At 45.2% G+C, this 23,981-nt stretch overlaps 1 protein-coding gene across 1 annotated transcript in view; it reads right to left on the reverse strand.

Annotated features, from left to right (window-relative positions):
* LOC106613129 (SPRY domain-containing SOCS box protein 4) overlaps positions 1-23,981 on the reverse strand; it is a 55,110-nt gene that overhangs the window by 14,672 nt on the left and 16,457 nt on the right. The window contains exon 2 of the mRNA XM_014215085.3: positions 1,370-2,246. Within this exon, the coding sequence (XP_014070560.1) occupies positions 1,370-2,078 (709 nt within the window). The 5' untranslated portion in view covers positions 2,079-2,246. The remainder of the gene's footprint in view (positions 1-1,369; positions 2,247-23,981) is intronic.

Below are 23,981 nucleotides of genomic sequence, written 5' to 3' on the forward strand. Positions count from 1 at the left end.
TTTAATGTACTATTAATCAGTCGCTTACTCTCCATTCTCTTTTCTCCCTCCTCCTGGTCACATTCAGAGCTCTGTCGCGCTGTGCTGTGTCACGCTGTGCAGGTAGATTCTACAGAAATCTCCCCCCGGGACAGAGCAACTGCCTGGCTCCAAACACTATCATTGTGGAGCTCAACATTTCCTACAGACGCCTCCCTCATCTACACAGTAAGCAATTCAAAGCGAGCGCTCCGACTATTCAGAGAGTATGGGAGTATGAGTCACTGGCTTTCCATATTGTGCTTTATTGTTTTCTAAACAAGAGCCAGAGAGAAAGTAAAGTGAGAGCCGTTAAGACATAATGCACCATTGACGTGCTGATATAGTTTCTTTAAGCTACAGTATTAGAGAATACACCCTGGTCTGAGGTATTCAAAACCACAGCACAGATTACAGAAAATCTCACAATATAATATAGGCAGAGAACACACACAGAAGACAACTTCCAGAGACCGAAAGAGGGTAGAGCGAGCGAGGCAGACAGAGCGAGCGAGCGAGCCAGACAGACAGACAGAGTGAGCCAGAGCGAGGCAGCCAGCCAGAGCCAGCCAGCCAGAGCGAGACAGAGCGAGCCAGAGCCAGCCAGCCAGAGCCAGCCAGCCAGAGCGAGCCAGCCAGAGCGAGCCAGCCAGAGCCAGCCAGCCAGCCAGAGCGAGCCAGAGCCAGCCAGCCAGCCAGAGCGAGCCAGAGCCAGCCACAGACAGAGCGAGCCAGAGCGAGCGAGCGAGGCAGCCAGAGCGAGCGAGGCAGCCAGAGCGAGCGAGGCAGCCAGAGCGAGCGAGGCAGCCAGCCAGCCAGAGCGAGCGAGGCAGCCAGAGCGAGCGAGCGAGGCAGCCAGCCAGCCAGAGCGAGCGAGGCAGCCAGCCAGCCAGAGCGAGCGAGGCAGCCAGCCAGCCAGAGCGAGCGAGGCAGCCAGCCAGCCAGCCAGAGCGAGGCAGCCAGCCAGAGCGAGGCAGCCAGACAGAGCGAGGCAGCCAGACAGAGCGAGGCAGCCAGACAGAGCGAGGCAGCCAGACAGAGCGAGGCAGCCAGACAGAGCGAGGCAGCCAGACAGAGCGAGGCAGACAGACAGAGCGAGGCAGACAGACAGAGCGAGGCAGCCAGACAGAGCGAGGCAGCCAGACAGAGCGAGGCAGACAGACAGAGCGAGGCAGACAGACAGAGCGAGGCAGACAGACAGAGCGAGGCAGACAGACAGAGCGAGGCAGACAGACAGAGCGAGGCAGACAGACAGAGCGAGGCAGACAGACAGAGCGAGGCAGACAGACAGAGCGAGGCAGACAGACAGACGGATGTTTCCCACTGTAAAACCATAAGGACATTGACTTACGATCCAGTCCATTGACGTAGCAGATGGAGACCTCACAGTGTCCCCACACGGCACTGACGATAGGGTACAGCCTCCTGCCCTTTAACCCTCTGAAGGCCACGCCCAGGTACTGGCCGTCCACCATGAAGCTGAGCGTGCCCTCGTCCATGTCCAGCACCACCAGCAGGGCATCCGGCAGAACAAACGACTCGTCTGCCTCCAGGAAACACGGGTATGTTGGTGCCGAAGTGGAGGCCAGCCGGTTCTTACTGTCGTGGTAGAGTCTGTTCCGGCCCAAGTCCCAGCCCCACGACTCACAGTCCGAACCCACCAGGGCCGTGTAACCCACAGAGTGTAGAAGAGAGTCAGCCGTGCCCACCCCTACGACAGCGTGTGTTCCTCGTTGTCTCGCCGGCCAGTGGATCCTCCAGACATGGAGCCCCCGTGTGTAGCCCACCTGACCGCGGATGCAGTCAGTGCTCTGGGCCACCGGGTGGCGGTGGAAGGTCAGCTTGTCGTCCTCCTTGACAAAGACGTTGAGCGAGCGGTCCTCTGGGTTCCAGGCGTGGTGGAGCTGCAGGTCAGAGGTCGCAGGGGGCATGTCCAGAAGTAGGTCAAGACGAGGAGGCCGGCAGAAGTCTGGACCCCGCAGCTCACGGCGGACAGGCCGATATGAGGGCTCACCCCGTGCATCAACTGACTTGATGCTGCCCGAGATCTTCTGACCCATCGCTGGAGAGGGATGGAGGGATAGAGGGAGATGGGGGTGGAGGGCAGAGCGAGGCTGGTATGGGACTTCTCGCCGTTACCTCATGGGCGCTGTGGCCAGAAGGGCAGTCGTCCCTGGCTGAGAACCACTCTCAGAGACACTCAGTCCACTGTCAGAGGAACCTCGCTCCTACAGGAGACACATAGAAGAAAACATTACTTGACATTATCATGACATATTCTCACACAAAACTCCTGTTACACACAGCGGCAATGGCAAGACAATACAACAATGAAGGCCCTTTTCCTTACATATTCAACTCTCAAACAGACAGGCTAATGCAGCTGGCTTCCTTCACCCAGAATAAAAACAGTCAAAAGAGCAGAGAAAGGGGGAGGAGAGGAAGCACAAGAGAAAGAAAGAGATGTATCAGTCAGAAACAGCCCCGGGCTGCTCTGTAGTTCCTAACAGCTCTCTGGAAGAAGGGGGAACATCTGAGCAACAAAAAGGATGAACTCTTCTCTTCTACTGACTCACTCAGACATTCCTCCTCAGTTACCAGCCTCACGCCAAGGGAACCACCCCTACAGACAGAGTGTGTGTCAAACCCGACATGAACCAAACAAACGAGACTGCACCACCCCAGAAATGTAGCTGCTCAGTTTTAACCACACACTGAACAGAGATTGTATAACATACATTGTATAACGAAACACAACAAACGTGGGGTCACTCGCATGCACACAATGAAAAGGCCTGTGTGTTTGTGTGTGTGTGTTCTTAAAAAGTAAGGATACTCAGACAGAACGCTAACATTACTCAGATTTTACTCAGGTGATTCAGATTTTATGAGGGCCCTTTCAGAAGGAGTGGAGACTAAAGACCAAAAAGATTTGAGAAATCATTCCACAACAAAGATCTCAAAACAGTCAGTTACCGTGACAGATGTTACATGACTCTCTCTGGCACAGTCATCCTGCCACTACATTTCCCATAAACCCACTGACACCCCTGTGCATCTGTTACCCAGCCCTGGGCCCAGCTGTTCCAAAAACACTCCCTCCTGTTTTTGAGGAGAACGAGACCTACTCTGCTTCCAGAGAACAGAGAGAGAACCCTTAACCTCCCTGTGAGAGCAGAGCTGCTGCGGGGACAATGGAGGGAATAGGTCACACTCTGAACCCAAACTCCAGGGGGAGAGAGAGCGAGGTGGTGAGGCAGAGCTGGCTAGCCAGCTCCAGATTTAACAACCACAAACTATTGTCTGTGTGAAGTAGGATGTACCTGCCTGTGTGTGTTCCAGACCTCATTTACATTGTGCAGGCTCTACACAAATAACAGCTACACATATTTATTCATTTAGAAGTCTATAAATGACTCATGGTGCCATTTGTGCTGGAATGAAGGGTGCCATTTATCACAATGTATTGAGGCCCACAGACTTACTGATCACAGTCCTGCACCTTCAGACAGTCACTCTGCCTCTGTGTATGAAACAGACAGACACTTGTTTGCTGACTGAGGAGGTCCATCTTTGGTAGTGAGTGGTGTGTCTAGTCTGAGGGAAGCTACTCGGCATCATATGAAGAGGAAAGAGAGAAATCAAATGGTGCATAATGGACAGTGACAATTACTCTCCTGCTGACCTCAACTTCATTACCAAGATGTCTGCAGTCACATGTGCCCTCGTGTGTGAAGTCTAATCTCTGTGTGTGTGCACGCACTCTTGACCCCTTTGGCCAGTGTGTGAAGGCACACACACACCCACCCCATCTGGTGTTTCTACTAATCAGGGCCTCTATCTCCTCTTGAATATAGTTGTGGAGGAGACGAAAGGGAGATGACAGGAGATTGGTGGTAGAGTGAAAGGGAGATGACAGGAGATTGGTGGTAGAGTGAAAGGGAGATGACAGGAGATTGGTGGTAGAGTGAAAGGGAGATGACAGGAGATTGGTGGTAGAGTGAAAGGGAGATGACAGGAGATTGGTGGTAGAGTGAAAGGGAGATGACAGGAGATTGGTGGTAGAGTGAAAGGGAGATGACAGGAGATTGGTGGTAGAGTGAAAGGGAGATGACAGGAGATTGGTGGTAGAGTGAAAGGGAGATGACAGGAGATTGGTGGTAGAGTGAAAGGGAGATGACAGGAGATTGGTGGTAGAGTGAAAGGGAGATGACAGGAGATTGGTGGTAGAGTGAAAGGGAGATGACAGGAGATTGGTGGTAGAGTGAAAGGGAGATGCAAGCCCACAAGAGGAGACGGTCTAAGGGAGCGCAAACACCGTGATGAATGTCGATCTGTCGTCATTATTCCTTTTTTATTTAACCAGGCAAGTCAGTTAAGAACAAATTCTTATTTACAATGACGGCCTACCCCGGCCAAACCCAGGCCAATTGTGTGCCGCCCAATGGGACTCCCAATCATGGTCAGTTGTGATACAGCCTGGAATCAAACCAGGGTTTGTAGTGACACGTCTAGCACTGAGATGCATTGCCTTAGACCGCTACACCATTTGTTCAGCACAATGTGTTTTAGGAATCCCCCCGCAGGTGGGGGTCAATGCCAAACATTTTAGTGCGATTCTACATGGCTTGCAAATTATGGCTCACACTCTGTTCAGAGGTGCTAAGTACTCTGTCGGCAAACGCTACCGGTGTGTCCGTGCCTTAAGGGAGGAAATATGGAGTGATGAACAGAGGAAAGGAGGTAGATGACGGGTAGAGGAGTGGAATAGGAACATCAGTTATTCTAGCAGACCTCTGTTGGTATAGGTGAGAGCAGCTGGCATGTAGAAGGCCACTGCTAGCTGGCTGGCGTTGGCAGTGTCGTTGTCAGCATATCAAAACAGAGACTGGCGGGACAATACAAGGTCACACAGACTCATACATGCCTTGAAGACGCATTATAGCAAGATCAAACGAGTGACAGCAGCTTTGAACCGACACATACACAGAAAACGGACATGAACAGATATGCAGTTTTGCACACTCACACCGTCTGAGTTGTAGAGCTTTTAAATAGCAGATTCTCTTTTTCCAAGAGAATTTGACATCCTATCCTCCTCCTCCCCTTAGTTCTCCTCTCTCTCCGCCACGTGCCATCCCTTATTGCCAAGATAGAGGCGCTTCCCCACCATCATGTGCTTTGTGGAAGAGCAGATGTCCGTCACAGACCTAACTCAGTGTAAATGGATTCCCATAACATTGTGTTGTGTCACGGGCCATTGGCTGGCTGGGGGATCAATACAACTCTACTGGAGCCCAACCTCTCTAGAAATGACTATTGAGCAGAGGGGAAAACGCCACAGTGATATGTTATGTATTGGAAGATAAGGGGTTACACTGTTTATTAATGTGAGATTCTGAGAATAATTCCATTGATACAAGGTGGGCGGAGTCTGAGCTATTTCAGTGTTCCAGTCCATCTGAGCCAGGACTAGCAGACAGAGGTGTGACTGAACTGTTAGGTGATAGGGCAAGCACATCCCTAGTCGTACCCACTCAACCTAACACAAATATGACTTGCTCTAACAGTAACTTAAATACAACACTGAGGGATTTACTGTGAGACTGAATAATAGGACACTGCCGCAGCACAAGTATGACAACAAACCATAGGATACTGTTACTTTGAGTATAACATCTTGATATTGAGTTTGCTTTACAGTTTACTGTTAAATGCAGAGCACATCATCTCACAGGACAGAAAAGACAGTGACTTATTCACTCTCCTACGCTCCAGATTTGTGTAACAGCACATCTTAACAGCTAATCATCTGTCATCCCAACCCTAGAGGAAGTGCCTTCTCTCGCTCTCTCTTTGTGTGCGTTAGCCAAACAGCTGTGGAATGATAGAGTACCAAAGCTCCCTTCATTTCACATTCCCTATACTGAGTCTCTTTAGCACAACGCAGCTTGAACGCAACAGTACCAAACGAACGAGAGAGAGAGCGCAAGAGGGAAGATGGAGAAAAACAGAAAGACTTCTTACCATGTGAAGCGATATCCAAAGTCAAGCTGGTCTCAGCATTTAGCTTTCTCACGACTCAAGGCAATGTGTACGCAAACACCAGGAGGAGAGAGGGAATCTCAGACTTTTCCTGAATGCCTTGTCCAACTATTGCCAGGACACAGTGGATTGAGAGAGGAAGACCATGAGAGAGAGAGATAGGATAGAAAAAGAGTATGTCAGTAAGTGACGTCACAACAGGAAAACAGTCTAGCCTCAGTCAGTTCCCAGCTACGACAGGAAAACAGCCACTGGAAGGAGAGAGGGAGGGGAAGAAAGAGGGAAAGAGCAAAGGAGGGGGCTAAGCACGAAGCAACAGAAAGTATTTCCCAACGATTACAAAACAATCCAGTCTCGCTTGCTCTGTGCTTCAAGTAGAGCGAAATAAAAAAAAGAGCAGGATCGACGTGCCACTGACCAAACCACCTAGAAGAGGCGTGCCACTGACCAAACCGCCTAGAAGAGACGTGCCACTGACCAAACCGCCTAGAAGAGGCGTGCCACTGACCAAACCGCCTAGAAGAGACGTGCCACTGACCAAACCGCCTAGAAGAGACGTGCCACTGACCAAACCGCCTAGAAGAGGCGTGCCACTGACCAAACCGCCTAGAAGAGGCGTGCCACTGACCAAACCGCCTAGAAGAGGCGTGCCACTGACCAAACCGCCTAGAAGAGGCGTGCCACTGACCAAACCGCCTAGAAGAGGCGTGCCACTGACCAAACCGCCTAGAAGAGGCATGCCACTGACCAAACCACCTAGAAGAGGCGTGCCACTGACCAAACCGCCTAGAAGAGGCGTGCCACTGACCAATCCGCCTAGAAGAGACGTGCCACTGACCAAACCGCCTAGAAGAGACATGCCACTGACCAAACCGCCTAGAAGAGGCGTGCCACTGACCAAACCGCCTAGAAGAGACATGCCACTGACCAAACCGCCTAGAAGAGACATGCCACTCAGAGCTGAAAGCCTCCCTGGCTGGAATGTACTTCGCTGGTTGCTGCAGAGACAGCCTCATCATGTGAGTGAGTGCACTGTAGGAGAGACTGAAGACAGAAACTGAGGGAGAAAGAGGGCGGGAGGGCAGAATGATGGTGGGAGAGCTCTATCATGTTACTCCTCTCACAGACGTCACCTTCCAAGTATGGAGAGAGCATGAAGACATACTTGTTCATGTTAACATTTCAACCCTCTCCCATCTAACCTTCTCACTGTTCAGCTTTGAACCATGCCCGCCTCTTCTCTACCCTTCTCAGTGCCTATCCATCCCCTTTCCCGATCATGTTTCTCCCCTGAGAGACAAGAAAGCCTTCCCACCATCTCTACTCCCACAAATTTTAGAGTGGCATTCCTCTCACCATGCCCTTTCCTCAATCTGGGGTGGCTTATTAAATCACACAAGCTGTAGAGAGCAGAGTCAAGTCTATACCCCACACAGATTCTACAACCACCAGCTAATAAATTGAAATGCACACTGTATAAAAAGCCCAATGCAGCTTCTGCGTATGAGTACATTAGGATGTTTCTGTTCCATTGCTTTGTTTTCACATGGGCTCCTGTTCAGTGACAGCATTGCGACGTGTTTGACCTCTGTGTGAGACTAAAGAGCTCCCTTCGTCAGAGCAGAGGAGTCCCGAGGCCAGCACAGAGCACAGGCTGGAAACCCTTTCAACCCCACTGCGTGTGTCTACATTCCAGTCCATTTCAACCCTCACCACACAATGTTGACAAAATACAGTCAACCATGTATGAGTCAGTCAACTAGCTAGTAACAACCGTTACCTCAACTGTCAAACACACAGCACCACACAGAGAAGGGAGCATTGATCATTAACACGAAGAGCGAGTGGGACAAGGTGGGGAGATGAGGGAAAGAGATGGCTAAAGACGAAGGCAGAGTGGGGGAGAGGGACAAGGTGGGGAGATGAGGGAAAGATGGCTAAAGACCAAGGCAGAGTGGGAGAGAGGGACAAGGTGGGGAGATGAGGGAAAGAGATGGCTAAAGACGAGGAAGGCAGGGTGAGGGAGAGGGGGACAAGGTGGGGAGATGAGGGAAAGATGGCTAAGATGAGGAAGGCAGAGTGGGGGACAAGGTGGAGAGAAAGAAAGCAGTCAAAGAGCAACAGAACACGTTTTGCAGAGAAAGAGGAATGGTAGAAACATTACAAATCAAACTGTGTGCATACACACTACATCAGAAAAGATTAAACAGAAAAAGCTTGCAGGACCCTAGCTCTAAAATAGTAACACGTCATCACAAACAGCTATCTTGACAGATTGGTGCTACTTATATCTCTTAAAACAGACCCACACAGACAGTGAATATGAATCACTTCACGACAAAGAGCAAAAGGGAGTTTGCCAGCCAGGGTTGTTCAATGAGGCCATTAGTCCAAATGACTTCCCATCTCATATACAAAAAGGAGACTGAAGAGCACAATAGCACCCCCTTACCCACTGCTTCTTCTGTAATCAAGCTCCTCCAGATTTGCACCCAGCTGAGAGCAGAATGGCTAGTTCCCTATAGAGCTGGATCACAGAAGATCAGACAGGCATCATACCATAGCACTGCTCTGGGGGTCAGTAGATGCATTGCCACAAGTTGGATCCAGATAGTGAAGTATTTGAAACCTGGCCCCAGTACAGATATAAAGCCGCTTGTTCCAAGTCCTGTCAGACTTCGCAGGAGCTGTTTTACTGGAAGCTCAAGGTGTATTCTAGAGGCGTAATCCACTTGGGTTGAGTACACACACCCAGGTGCTATTAACGGAGGTCAGTCAAGTTGAAAGGTCAGCAGGTGTCTCCTCTTTCACAACTCCTTGTCTATTCCTTCTCATGCTCTTCCTTTGTAAACTCAAAATCCCTGTGCTACAATCCAGCTGCCTGCCTTGCCAGAGCCACACATCCTTCCCATCAGCCAACAGTTAGGCAAATTAATGGAAAGATTACAGATAATGATACTTGTCACCACACAATAGCACCGTACTGGCAACAACAAAGCCCAGAAACACAGGTAGCACCTGGGTAGGACCTGGGAACTGACTGTGGCAGGTTGATGCTACACATGGGTAGAACTAGTGCACGAGACGAGAACCTCCTACACAATTTATAAAGGGCTTGGGGTACATGGACAAATAATGCTCTAGAATGAAATCCACAATGGGGTGACGTGGGTTATCAACATAGACAATCACTCACAGTGAGTGCTAGACTATGTGGTACTAGTGTCATGACGTTGACCTGTGGGTAAGGTTTATGACCCCCCCATAAATACCTTTCTCCCTTCCCCTCTCTCTCTGACCCTACTGAAGGACTGTTGAATAGCCTTTGTTAAATATAGAGAGTCTGGGAACATCAAACAAGTGGGGGGAAAGGAACCATATTTCGGTAATAGAACCAGTTGGAAATATACCAGGTACTTAACCTCTCTAGGGTAGGGGGCAGTATTTTCACATCCGGATAAACAACGTACCCGATTTAATCTGGTTATTACTCCTGCCCAGAAACTAGAATATGCATATAATTGTTTGATTTGGATAGAAAACACCCTAAAGTTTCTAAAACTGTTTGAATGGTGTCTGTGAGTATAACAGAACTCATACGGCAGGCCAAAACCTGAGAAGATTCTGTATAGGAAGTGCCCTCTCTGACCATTTCTTGGCCTTCTATACCCTCTTTATCGAAAACAGAGGATCTCTGCTGTAACGTGACATTTTCTAAGACTCCCATAGGCTCTCAGAAGGCGCCAGAACGTTGAATGATGCCTCTGCAGTCCCTGGCTGAAAAACAGTAGCGCATTTGGATAGTGATCGATCTGAGAACAATGAAAAGGGGGCGCGCGTGCACATGAAGAGTCCATTTTACATTTTCAGTCTTTGAACGAAAACGACGTCTCCCGGTCAGAATATTATCGCTATTTTATGAGAAAAATCGCATAAAAATTGATTTTAAACAGCGTTTGACATGCTTCGAAACACAGTAATGGAATATTTAGAATTTTTTTGTCACGACATGCATCCGCGCGTCACCGTTCGGATAGTGTCTTGAACACAAGAACAAAACAGAGGATATTTGAACATAACTATGGATTATTTTGAACCAAAACAACATTTGTGGATGAAGTCCTGGGAGTGCATTCTGACGAAGAACAGCAAAGGTAATCCAATTTTTCTTATAGTAATTCTGAGTTTAGTGAACGCCAAACTTGGTGGGTGTCAAATTAGCTAGCCCGTGATGGCGGAGCTATCTACTCAGATTGCAAAATGTGCTTTTGCCAAAAAGCTATTTTAAAATCTGACACTGCGATTGCATAAAGGAGTTCTGTATCTATAATTCTTAAAATAATTGTTATGTTTTTTGTGAACGTTTATCGTGAGTAATTTAGTAAATTCACCGGAAGTTTGGTATGTTTGCTAGTTCTGAATGTCACATGCTAATGTAAAAAGCTGGTTTTTGATATAAATATGAACTTGATTGAACAAAACATGCATGTATTGTATAACATAATGTCCTAGGAGTGTCATCTGCTGAAGATCAAAGGTTAGTGCTGCATTTAGCTGTGGTTTGGGTTTTTGTGACATATGCTAGCTTGAAAAATGGGTGTGTGATTATTTCTGGCTGGGTACTCTCCTGACATAATCTAATGTTTTGCTTTCGTTGTAAAGCCTTTTTGAAATCGGGCAATGTGGTTAGATTAACGAGAGTCTTGTCTTTAGAATGGTGTAAAATAGTCTTATGTTTGAGAAATTGAAGTAATAGCATTTAAAGTTTTTGAATATCGCGCCACTCGATTCCACTGGCTGTTGACTAGGTGGGACGATTTCGTCCCACATACCCGAGAGAAGTTAATGAGTATGGATGTCAGTTCGGTTGTCATCTGAGACATTATGACTGATGACAGGAAGACATAAACTGTACCTGGGAAAGTCAACACATTCTAGTTATCAGATTCACATGGAATTGTTGTGCAATTTAAATGTTTGATATTGAAACTGTTTGTTAGCAGTTTCAATGTAATTTTAGCTTCCAAATGAGAGAATTGGGTTTTCATAAGGAAAGAGCCCTGACCAATCAGTGGCCCGCCCCTGTGAAGAGACAGGGGTTATAAACGATGAAACACACCCTTCTCCCCTCGCCACTATATAAGTCAGTGCGAAAACGTAACCAGCCTGTTCCGGGTACGTGAGGTCTGCAGCCTCTGCGTTAACCTGTTATGGATAGGGGGCAGTATTTTCACGGCCGGATAAAAAAACGTACCCGATTTAATCTGGTTACTACTCCTGCCCAGAAACTAGAATATGCATATAATTATTATCTTTGGATAGAAAATACTCCAAAGTTTCTAAAAACTGTTTGAATGGTGTCTGTGAGTATAACAGAACTCATTTGGCAGGCCAAAACCTGAGAAGATTCTGTACAGGAAGTACCGTCTGACCATTTCTTGGCCTTCTTGATCATCTCTATCCAAAACAGGGGATCTCTGCTGTAACGTGACACTTCCTACGGCTCCCATAGGCTCTCAGAAGGCGGCAAAAAGCTGAATGGTGGCTTTGCAGGCCCTGGCTGAAAAACACTAGCGCATTTAGATAGTGGTCGATCAGAGAACAGAGACTGGAGGCGCGTGCACGAGGACGACTCCATGTTTTTATTCTTTCGTCTTTGAACGAAAACAACGACTCCCGGTCGGAATATTATCGCTTTTTTACGAGAAAAATTGCATAAAAATTGATTCTAAACAGCGGTTGACATGCTTCGAAGTACGGTAATGGAATATTTAGAATTTTTTTGTCACGAAACGCGTCGGGCGCGTAACCCTTCGTCACCCTTGGATAGTGTCTTGAACGGACGAACAAAACGCCGCTATTTGGATATAACTATGGATTATTTGGAACCAAACCAACATTTGTTATTGAAGTAGAAGTCCTGGGAGTGCATTCTGACGAAGAACAGGAAAGGTAATCAAATTTTTCTTATAGTAAATCTGAGTTTGGTGAGGGTCAAACTTGGTGGGTGTCAAAATAGCTAGCCTGTGATGGCGAGCTATCTACTCAGAATATTGCAAAATGTGCTTTCACCGAAAAGCTATTTTAAAATCGGACACCGATTGCATAAAGGAGTTCTGTATCTATAATTCTTAAAATAATTATGTTTTTTGTGAACGTTTATCGTGAGTAATTTAGTAAATTCACCGGAAGTGTACGGTGGGAATGCTAGTTCTGAACGTCACATGCTAATGTAAAAAGCTGGTTTTTGATATAAATATGAACTTGATTGAACAAAACATGCATGTATTGTATAACATAATGTCCTAGGCGTGTCATCTGATGAAGATCAAAGGTTAGTGCTGCATTTAGCTGTGGTTTTGTTTTTTTGTGACATTATATGCTAGCTTGAAAAATGGGTGTCTGATTATTTCTGGCTGGATACTCTGCTGACATAATCTAATGTTTTGCTTTCGCTGTAAAGCCTTTTTGAAATCGGACAGTGTGGTTAGATAAAGGAGAGTCTCGTCTTTAAAATGGTGTAAAATAGTCATATGTTTGAAAAATGGAAGTTTTGGGATTTTTGAGGAATTTGTAATTCGCGCCATGCCCATCATTGGATATTGGAGCAGGTGTTCCGCTAGCGGAAGTATAGAACTAAGCCAACCTCAGCGTGAGCTTTGGTTGCGAATGGTATGAACTTTGAACTTTTATTCACTACAGAAGTGATACTTCCTAGCCGTTGAGTTAGCAGCGGCCGCTGTAGACGTGGGCTAGGAAAGGACGGACGACGTATCCAGTCTAACACACAACAAAGATACTACAACGTATCCATTTGACCATCTGTGACATTCTTCCGAGGACAGGAAGATCTGTTGGCCAACACGGCCAGCATCTACGACCAACCTACCGAAGCGCAGCTCAGACTAAATATTTATTGCATTTTCCTTTTCCAAATGGGCGGTAATTTAGAATGCATACAGATTCTGTATTTAAAATGGCATAGCTGCTTTCTCTGTTCCTCAGTCTTCCCACTCTTTCATTCAAGCCCAACCCCCTTTCTTTGTGTAACAAGCCGCCATGCCGGTTTAGCCCACTAGGGCACATTCTCCTATCATTTCCTTGTAACCATATCTGTTTGTGCATTTCTGTGAATTATTTAGTTTAGTAAATAAATGATTTTAAGACAATTGATGTATGGATGACTCATAGTGAAGACTGGGTTTGTGCAGATAACCAACAATTTATGACGTTTGGAATGAGATTGACGTGAGGTAAACTAACATTAAAGGAGACTAATCGATCAGATATTAATATCTGAAAGTTAAATTAGGAAAATTATAACTTTAATCTGAATATTTTCCTTGGTGCCCCGACCTAGTTAATTACAGTTACACGATTAATCAGTTTAATCGCGTAATTATGATTACAGAGAGTTATTTGATAAACATGTCTTCTGTTTTAATGATGCCAAAGACACGACACTAGTATCATGCAGTTGGTTAAAACCCAAGGCATTCTCTCCAGGTCCACAGAACATTTCAGCTGTTTGGGCTGAGCCCTGTTCAAATATTAATAGGTACCCAGGCTGAAGGCTCTGGTTACCTGGGCGAGCAGGTAGGTAAGCCCAAACTGGTCTGATCAGGTTCCCCACCCTGCCCCATGGGTAACAGACAACAATCTCATTGGTGGCTCCAACAGGAATGAACAATCAAAAGCACTCTGAGCCAATTGGCATCATGACATGTCCAGGATCTTTTATTAGTATCACTGAATAAAACGACAGCACCTCATCTCTGCAGCTTTGTTGCGTCAGGAAGGTTGAGTGGTGCAGCGGTCTAAAGGCACTGCGTCGCTAGAGGCATCACTACAGACCCTGGTTCGATTCCAACCTGTATCACAACCAGCCGTGATTTGGGGTCCCATATGGTTGCGCACAACTGGCCCAGCACCGTCCGGGGTAGGCTGTCATTGTAAATAAGAATGTGTTCTTAACTGACTTGCCTAGTTTAATAAAATGTAAAAAATAAAAAAATCCACTGGTTTTGTGCACATTTTACACTTTGAATGTGTCTGAAATGAAGTCAGTGACCAATAAAGGAATTGGGTACATCAACTGTGAGGAGCCAATTATTAGTAGCCGAGTTATGCTGGCTGTGCTCACTTGTTTAATCCATCCGAGAGCTGGCATCCACAGCAAACCACCACATCACCAAGTCCTAAGATAACAGGTCAATCCCTTGACAGTGGTTCTGCCTACTTCCTGAGGAAAAACAGAAGGGAGCCAATGAGGCAGCAGGTAGAATCAGGACAGTACATAGACAGTGTCTGGAAACATTACTAGCGGTCAAATCCTTGCTTCCTTAATCCTTGCTTCCTCACCTCTCTTAAAAGTGGATTGGAGGAGAGGATCCAATGAGACAACCAGTAGAAGACAGGACACAGGCCCTAGACAGTGATGTGGGATAAGGCAGGAGTCTTGGGAGGTGAAAGATAAGGACACTAAAATGTAAGGTACTTCACTTGAGTGTAGGGCAATTAAGAGTCAAACAGTGACCTAGTAAACCTGAGGGTAAGGGACTTCACTAACCTGGATGTGCAGAACACTTGGCTACTTTTATAGGCTTCTGAACTGGACACTTCCTCAGACCAGATCACAGGACTGAATGCTCTAACCACTACATAACCAGTCTGCTGTAGGCAGGAGATAATCTGTACCAAGTGAGAATAGCTCAACACCAATGGACCAAGGTCATTAAGTCAGAAAGAAGACAGAGGGAGATATGGAGAGAGAGAAACCATATTCATGAGGCGTCGCAATTTTAACTTCTCTAGGGTAGGGGGCAGTATTTTGACGTCCGGATGAAAGGCGTGCCCAAATTAAACTGCCTGCTACTCAGGCTCAGAAGGTAGGATATGCATATTATTAGTAAATTTGGATAGAAAACACTGACATTTCTAAAACTGTTTGAATGATATCTGAATATAACAGAACTCATATGGCAGGCAAAAACCTGAGAAAAATCCAACCAGGAAGTGTAGAAATCTGAGGTTTGTAGTTTTAAGTGATTGCCTATACTTAGGGTTCATTTTGCACTTCCTAAGGCTTCCACTAGATGTCAACAGTCTTTAGAACGTTGTTTCATGCTTCTACTGTGAATATTGAGCGAACGAGAGGGCCTGGAGTCAGATGAGTGAGGAAATTACATGAGCTCAGAGGCGCACGCTCACGTGAGCGTGAGCTGTGTTCCTTTTCTTTTCTGAAGACATCGGAATTGTCCGGTTGGAATATTACTGAAGATTTGTTAAAAACATCCTAAAGATCGTTTGACATATTTCTACGAACGTAAATATAACTTCTGTTGACTTTTCGTCGTGACATTTTCGCGCGCTTCCTGCATTTGTAGTAGTGGACTGAACGCGAAAAAAAGGAGGTATTTGGACAAATGATGGACTTTATCGAACAAAAGGCAAGTGAATATTTATATTATTTCTGAGTTTTATTGACTCCACAAAATGGCGGGTTTGGCTTCGTGTGAACGCTGTACTCAGATTATTGCAGTGTGCTTTCGCTGTAAGTTTTTTTTTTTTTTTTTATCTGACACAGCGGTTGCATTAAGGAGAAGTGCATCTATAATTCTTTGAATTACAGTTTAATATTTGATCAACGTTTATGAGTATTTCTGTAAATTGATGTGCTCATTCACCGGAAGTTTTGGGAGGCAAAACATTTCTGAACATTACACGCCAATGTAAAATGGGTTTTTTTGATATAAATATGAAATTTATCCAGCAAAACATACATGTATTGTGTAACATGTCCTATGAGTGCCATCTGATGAAGATCAAAGGTTAGTGATTCATTTTAGCTGTATTTCTGGTTTTTGTGATGCCTCTCCTTGCTTGGAAAATGGCTGTGTGGTTTTTCTTGTTTAGGTGCTGTCCTAACAATCTAATGCTATGCTTTCGCCATAAAGCCTTTTTGAAATCGGACAATGTGGTTGGATTAACGAGAAGTGCATCTTTAAAATGGGATAATAGTTGTATGTTTGAGAAATTTCAATTATGAGATTGTTGTTTTGAATTTGCCGCCCTGCTATTTCACTGGCTGTTGAATAGTGTGGCCCGCAGGTGGGATGGTCACGTCCCACATACCCCAGAGAGGTTAACCTCTCTGGGCTAGGCGGGACGAATTCGTCCCACCTACGTAACAGCCACTTTAAGCCTGTGGCGCGATTTTCAAAACCTTAAAAATCCTATTACTTCAATTTCTCAAACATATGAATATTTTACAGCTATTTAAAGACAAGACTCTCGTTAATCTAACCACACTGTCCGATTTCAAAAAGGCTTTACAACGAAAGCAAAACATTAGATTATGTCAGCAGAGTACCAAGCCAGAAATAATCAGACACCCATTTTTCAAGCCAGCATATAATGTCACCAAAACCCAGAAGACAGCTAAATGCAGCACTCACCTTTGATGATCTTCATCAGATGACAACCCTAGGACATTATGTTATACAATACATGCATGTTTTGTTCAATCAAGTTCATATTTATATCAAAAACCAGCTTTTTACATTAGCATGTGACGTTCAGAACTAGCATACCCCTCGCAAACTTCCGGGGAATTCGCTAACATTTTACTAAATTACTCACGATAAACGTTCACAAAAAGCATAACAATTATTTTAAGAATTATAGATACAGACCTCCTCTATGCACTCGATATGTCCGATTTTAAAATAGCTTTTTGGTGAAAGCACATTTTGCAATATTCTAAGTACATAGCCCAGGCATCACGGGCTAGCTATTTAGAAACCCGGCAAGTTTAGCACTCACCATAATCATATTTACTATTATAAAAGTTTGATTACCTTTTGTTGTCTTCGTCAGAATGCACTCCCAGGACTGCTACTTCAATAACAAATGTTGGTTTGGTCCAAAATAATCCATCGTTATATCCGAATAGCGGCGTTTTGTTCGTGCGTTCCAGACACTATCCGAAATGGTAAAGAAGGGTCGTGCGCATGGCGCAATTCGTGACAAAAAAAATTCTAAATATTCCATTACCGTACTTCGAAGCATGTCAACCGCTGTTTAAAATCAATTTTTACGCCATTTTTCTCATAGAAAAGCGATAATATTCCGACAGGGAATCTCCTTTTCGGCAAACAGAGGAAAAAAAAAAAAATCACAAAGGCGGGGGCGGTCGGGTCATGCGCCTAAGCCCAGTGTCCCTTGATCGGCCACTTGAGAAAGGCGATAATGTGTTTCAGCCTGGGGCTGGGATGACGACATTCTGTTTTTTCCCGGGCTCTGAGCGCCTATGGACGACGTAGGAAGTGTCACGTTAGAGCAGAGATCCTTAGTAAAAGATAGAGATGGAAAAGAAGTTCAAGAAATGGTCAGACAGGCCACTTCCTGTAAAGGAATCTCTCAGGTTTTGACCTGCCATTTGAGTTCTGTTATACTCACAGACACCATTCAAACAGTTTTAGAAACTTTAGGGTGTTTTCTATCCATATGTAATAAGTATATGCATATTCTAGTTACTGGGTAGGAGTGGTAACCAGATTAAATCGGGTATGTTTTTTATCCAGCCGTGTCAATACTGCCCCCTAGCCCTAACAGGTTAATGTTTTTTCTCCACAATTTTGTGATTTCCAAATTGGTAGATACAATCTCCTCCCATCGCTGCAAATCCTGTACGGACTATGGAGAGGCTAAGGTCGAGAGCCATGCGTCCTCCGAAACACGACACTGCCAAGTCACACTGCTTCCTGACGCACTGCTCGCTTAACCCGGAAGCCAGCCACACCAATGTGTTGAAGGAAACACCATACACCTTGCAACCGTGTCAGCATGCATGCGCACGGCCCGCCACAGGTGTCGCTAGAGCGCGACGGAACAAGGACATCACGGCTGGCCAAAACCTCCCCTAAACTGGACTGATTGTGCATCACCTCATGGGTCTCCCGGTCGAGGCCGGCTGCGACACAGCCTGGGATCGAACCCGGATCTGTAGTGACACCTCAAGCACTGCAGTGCCTTAGACCGCTGCGCCACTTGGGAGGCCTGCAATCTCAGTGTTCAGGCGACTCCTCTTCAAACGTTAACCAGGTGTGTAGTGCCTCACCGCCGGTTGTTTGCTGGCTAAATTGGCCATTAGGCCTGGGCGGAATTGATGAAATGACTCCGTCGATGTAGTACATTTCTCAGCCTCAGGCAAACAGGCCTCTAATCACAATGTGACTACAAGGTCTCTCGTGTACAGAATAATTCCCAGCCTCCACACACACCTCCAGACAACAAACATATCCTCACGGTGCCCCTGCTGCTTCCACCTTCCAGCAAAATAGACCCAAACACACACTTAACAAATCCAAATCAGCACCAAACCAGCAGTAAATTCCATCCTCAACCAAGTGATGAACCACTGGAGACTAGACTACCCAGCCAAGACTACATCCATCAGCTGTGTAAAGTGCTGCCGCCTCCAGTTTCACTGGGTGGAAACCTGGTTCTAATTGGGAGTTTATCCACCTGCTGAGTCTCCAGATGTTGCTGGGCGGAACTGGGGGCTCTCTGCCACTTGATGAGACTAGAGGGGATGAGAGATGTCAGCCCTGATTAATACATCACGCCTTTCTCATTACAGCTACTTTCACCTCTCCCACAATCTCCCCGCTCACTCTCCCTCAGTCTCCAGTGGTCAGCAGCAATTAAGCAAAATGAAGATTGGAGAGCAGGCCGTTTGGTAGCTAAGGCCCTAAATAAAAACTTCAGTTAAAGCAGTGGGAGTAGGATGTGATATCTATTGGCTGCTGCTGTAAAGCTGCAGTTTCATAGACTATAAAAATAAGATTGTATTAAGCAGAGGCCTGTTACCCCAGAGAGGTTATGTGGGACGCTAGCGACAGCCAGTGAAATAGCAGGGAGGCAAATTCAAAACAAAAATCTCATCATTCAAATTTCTCAAACATACCTATTATATCCCATTTTAAAGATACACTTCTCGTTAATCCTACCACATTGAAATCGGACAAAAAGACTTTACAGCGAAAGCATAACATTGGATTATGTTATGACAGCGCTGAGACAAGAAAAACCACAGCCATTTTCCAAGCAAGGAGAGGTGTCACAAAAACCAGAAATACTGCTAAAATGTATCACTAACCTTTGATCTTCATCAGATGACACTCCCAGGACTCAATGTTACACAATACATTTATGTTTTGTTTGATAAAGTTCATATTTATATTCAAAAAAAAACATTTTACATTGGCGCGTGATGTTCAGAAAATGTTTTGCCTCCAAAACTCCCGGTGAATGAGCACATCAATTTACAAAAATACTCATCATAAACATTGATAAAATTTACAAAAGTTCCTGAAAGAATTATAGATACCCTTCTCCTTAATGCAATCGCTGTGTCAGATTTCAAAATAGCTTTACGGCGAAAGCACATTGTTCAATATTCTGAGTACAGAGCTCAGCCATCAAAGCAAGCTATACAGTTACCCGCCAAGTTCTGGAGTCAACAAAACTCAGAAATAGTATTATAAATCTTCACTTACCTTTGCTGATCTTCGTCGGAATGCACTCCCAGGACTCCCACTAGAAATGTTAGTTTTGTTCGATAAACTCCATATTTATGTCCAAATACCTCCATTTTGTTCGCGCATTCAGATCACTATTCCAAAGGCACAGTGCGCGAGCGTAAAACCCTAGACGAAAAGTAAAAAAGTTCCATTGTCAAACGATGTTTACAATCAATCCTTATGGTCTTTTTATCATAAATATTCAATAATATTCCAACCGGACAATAGCGTATTCATTACAGAGGAAAAAGAAGGAACGGCGCACCTGCGCAGTAAACAACTCATTGGTCTCAGGCAGTCCACTTGTTGAGTCAGCTCTTATTCTTTCCCCAGTAACAGTAGAAGCATGAAACAATGTTCTAAAGACTGTTGACATCTAGTGGAAGCCTTAGGAAGTGCAAAATGAACCCTAAGTCACTGTATAGGTAATCACTTGAAAAACTACAAACCTCAGATTTCCACACTTCCTGGTTGGATTTTTCTCAGGTTTTTGCCTGCCATATGAGTTCTGTTATACTCAGACATTCAAACAGTTTTAGAAACTTCAGTGTTTTCTATCCAAATCTACTAATAATATGCATATCCTACCTTCTGAGCCTGAGTAGCAGGCAGTTTACTACGGGCACGCCTTTCATCCGGACGTCAAAATACTGCCCCCTACCCTAGAGAAGTTAAGTTACACAGCTGAATAGCAACAGTATCCTTTTCACTACACAAAAAGGTATCTTGAGAAAAGGTACTGCGTTTTGTTCAAAAGAGTTCCAGGTATGCCAGTGTGCTCCAAGAGATAGTTGTGTGGTTCTCACATTCATGTGGAGATTAATCCAAAGGATACTCAACATCAAATGAACAGAAAAAGGACTCCGAAGAAAAAATATATATAATAATTCAACCTTTTAGGAATCTTAATCTGAGATCCATGTAGCATACATGCAAATGTTTCCATAGCAGGGCAGACTATAGTGCATACGATAAGGGATATATCAAGGGCACTTTGCATCATACGGAAAACCTGGGGGGGGGCAGAGAAGTTGGACATGCTGGGCAGATCACAGTGCCCTTCCCTCAGGCCAAAAGTCCAGCATCATCATGACTGATCTGATTAAAGGGGTCATCTCTCCCAGCTCACCAGGCCCACAGGCAAAAAGAAACATGTGAGAGATGGGCAGCAGGTTGGAACAGCTAGAATTGAGACTCTCTCTTATTGCTCTTCCTTTACAATTGACCACCTGTTTCCTCCCCCTCATTCACCCACTGAATCTTCTTCAGTAAGGGTCTTTATTATTTCACTGTGCCCCCCCCCCGCCTTATACACACAGCACACGCCGAGGTTACCCTGACTCTAGCACTTAAAAATCGATAACCACTCTGTGGACAGACCGGTATGAGGGTTGAATGGGCATTGAAAAGATAGTGGCACTAAGGTCACAGCAAAACAAACAGTGAAAAAAAGGTCAGATTCCTCGTTTGTTTGGGTACTGGTTTCTCTCAACACTAAAACAAGTCATTATCTTTAGGTAAGTCCCTAAATGACTGGCACACACACACACAAAAAACAGCAGGTATGTACTACATCAAGACAATGATGATTTGGCTTGGGCTGCATCAAGCTCATATGTGCCCACTGGGCTAATCAGAGAGAACTGTGGGAAGCTGCTTCTTTGATTTGACTGGAGATCAGATCCCATCCATTGGTGTAGGCTGTTTATCTCCCAAATAAGCAGTCTTCCTTCTACAGTATCAACAAGCAGGGCTGCCACAATCGCATAACTGACAATTATGGGCAATAACCATGAACTTTATTTTCAAGTAGATATAGTTCACCCAATAGCAGTTTCGTAACGGCCAAACTTCTGCTCGGGTGATTACACAGAGAACATTATTACATCATCATGACAAGCACAGCGACTCAGAAAGCCTATCGCAGTAAACAAAAAACTTACGGTAAATAACGGAATAACTTTTTTTTTTTTTTTTTTACATGAAGCAAGTAGAGTTGGTAATCATTTTACGAGCACAAGGGGCATCAAAACTTTATTGTATTCATTAAATTGTAGCGTTATGTACTACAATAAAACCATTTAAAAAAAATGACAACTGTGTCCATTTTGCATGACAATTAATAGTTACCCAACATTTAGAAATCATCACAGCCCTAACCAACAGCAGGTAATGGCAAGGTATGACAGACCTCACCTTGCCATTTTCTGTCTTCTCCAATTCTAGAAAAGACAATCATAGCAGCGCTGAGGCTGCTTCAATTTAGCTCACATGCACTTGGGAATGCAATTTATAGGGTGTGGTGGTGGAGGAAAACCCTATGGTACAATTGAGTGTTTTGCAGGTCAGGGGGAGAGAGGCTGGAAGAGTGAGTACTGTTTTCAATTATTTGACATTTCTATGGAAGACAGGGGCAAGCCATTTATCAGCGTGAGCCACTGGGGATATAAATATACCTCCATCTCCCTTCAACCCTGTGGTCTTCATCTCTCCACAAAACACTCAGGGTGTGTTTCTCCCCCAGACTGTACTTGACTTGTATACAAGTGCCGGGCTGAATAGCGTCGTAGGCACAAACATTAAATGGTGAAATAAAATTAAAATCTGCATGTCTTGCCAATGTAGCATGGAGATGAATCACCCTGGGTGCATCTCATACACCGCTCCCTCCTTCCTCACTTCACCACCCCCATGAGACACAGTAAATTAGCTCCCAAAATACCCAGCCGGCCCACCAGACACCACAGCATGAGCCTACAGACAGAGGGATTCTACAAGAACACAATCCTGAGACATGAGGCTCTGTCCAACCACTACTGGTCCACCCTGGCAGAGAGCACATTACAGGCCCATCACTGATAACAGGAATAATTAAAGTCATGAAATACTAAGAGATTGTTATTAAAATGAGAAATCAGACATTTGAAGCCCTGAGGCTCCGAGAACCCGAGACCAAAAACTAGAGCAAGGATGCAAGTACAGTAAACCTTCACTGCAAACTCCACCTGTTGTCAGTAATTTAACTAATTTGGAGCAGTCAGTTAATTGTACTCCACAAAGCCTTGGCGACTGGTAATAATGCATGTGGATTCATTTTGAACAAACAACACGCAGGCAAACAGTGTGCATTCGGAAAGTATTCAGACCTTGACTTTGTCCAAATTTTTACGTTACAGCCTTATTTTAAAAAACGTACTAAATAGTTTTTCCTCCCTCATCTAGCTGCACATAATACCTCATAATGACAAAGCAAAAACAGGTTCAGAAATCTTTGCAAATGTAGTAAAAATAAACTGAAATATCACTTTTACATAACTATTCAGAGCCTTTACTCTATACTTTGTTGAAGCACCTTTGGTAGCGATTACAGCCTTGAGCTTCGCACACCTGTATTTTGGGAGTTTGCCATTCTTCTCTGTAGATCCTCTTAAGCTCCATCAGGTTGGATGGGGAACGTTGCTTCACAGCCATTTTCAGGTCTCTCCAAAGATGTTTGATCGGGGTTCAAGTCCGGGCTCCGACTGGGCCACTCAAGGACATTGAGACGTGTCCCGAAGCCACTCCTGTGTTGTCTTGGCTGTGTGCTTAGGGTCATTGTCAATGTCCTGAACACACTGAAGCAGGTTTTCGTCAAGGATCTCTGTACTTTGTTCCGTTCATCTTTCTCTGAAATCCTGACTAGTCTCCCAGTACCTGCCGCTGAAAAACATCCCCACAGCATGATTTTGCCATCACCACGCTTCACCGTAGGGATGGTGCCAGGTTTCCTCCAGACGTTACTTGGCATTCAGACCAACGAGATCAATCTTGGTTTCATCAGAACAGAGAATCTTGTTTCTCATGGTCTGCGTCCTTAAGTGCCTTTTGGCAAACCCCAAGCGGACCGTCACGTGCCTTTTACTGAGGAGTGGCTTCCGTCTGGCCAATCTACCATGAAGGCCTGATTGGTGGAGTGCTGCTTGTCCTTCTGGAAGGTTCTCCCATCTCCACAGAGGAACTCAAGAGCTCTGTCAGAGTGGCCATCGGGTTCTTGGTCACCTCCCTGACCAAGGCCCTCCTCCCCCGATTGCTCAGTTTGGCCAAGCAGCCAAGTCTGGGAAGAGTCTTGGTGGTTCCAAACTTCTTCCATTTAAGACAGATGGAGGCCATGGTGTTCTTGGGGAACTTCAATGCTGTGCCTCGACAATCCTGTCTCAGAACTCTATGGACAATTCCTTCAACACCATGGCTTGGTTTTTGCTCTGACATGCCCTGTCAACTTATATAGACAGGTGTGTGCCTTTCCAAATCATGTACAATCAATTGAAATCACTACAATCAAGTTGCAGAAAA

This window comes from Salmo salar, chromosome 09 (genome assembly GCF_965601325.2).
Source record: "Salmo salar chromosome 09, fSalSal1, whole genome shotgun sequence".
NCBI lineage: Eukaryota > Metazoa > Chordata > Actinopteri > Salmoniformes > Salmonidae > Salmo > Salmo salar.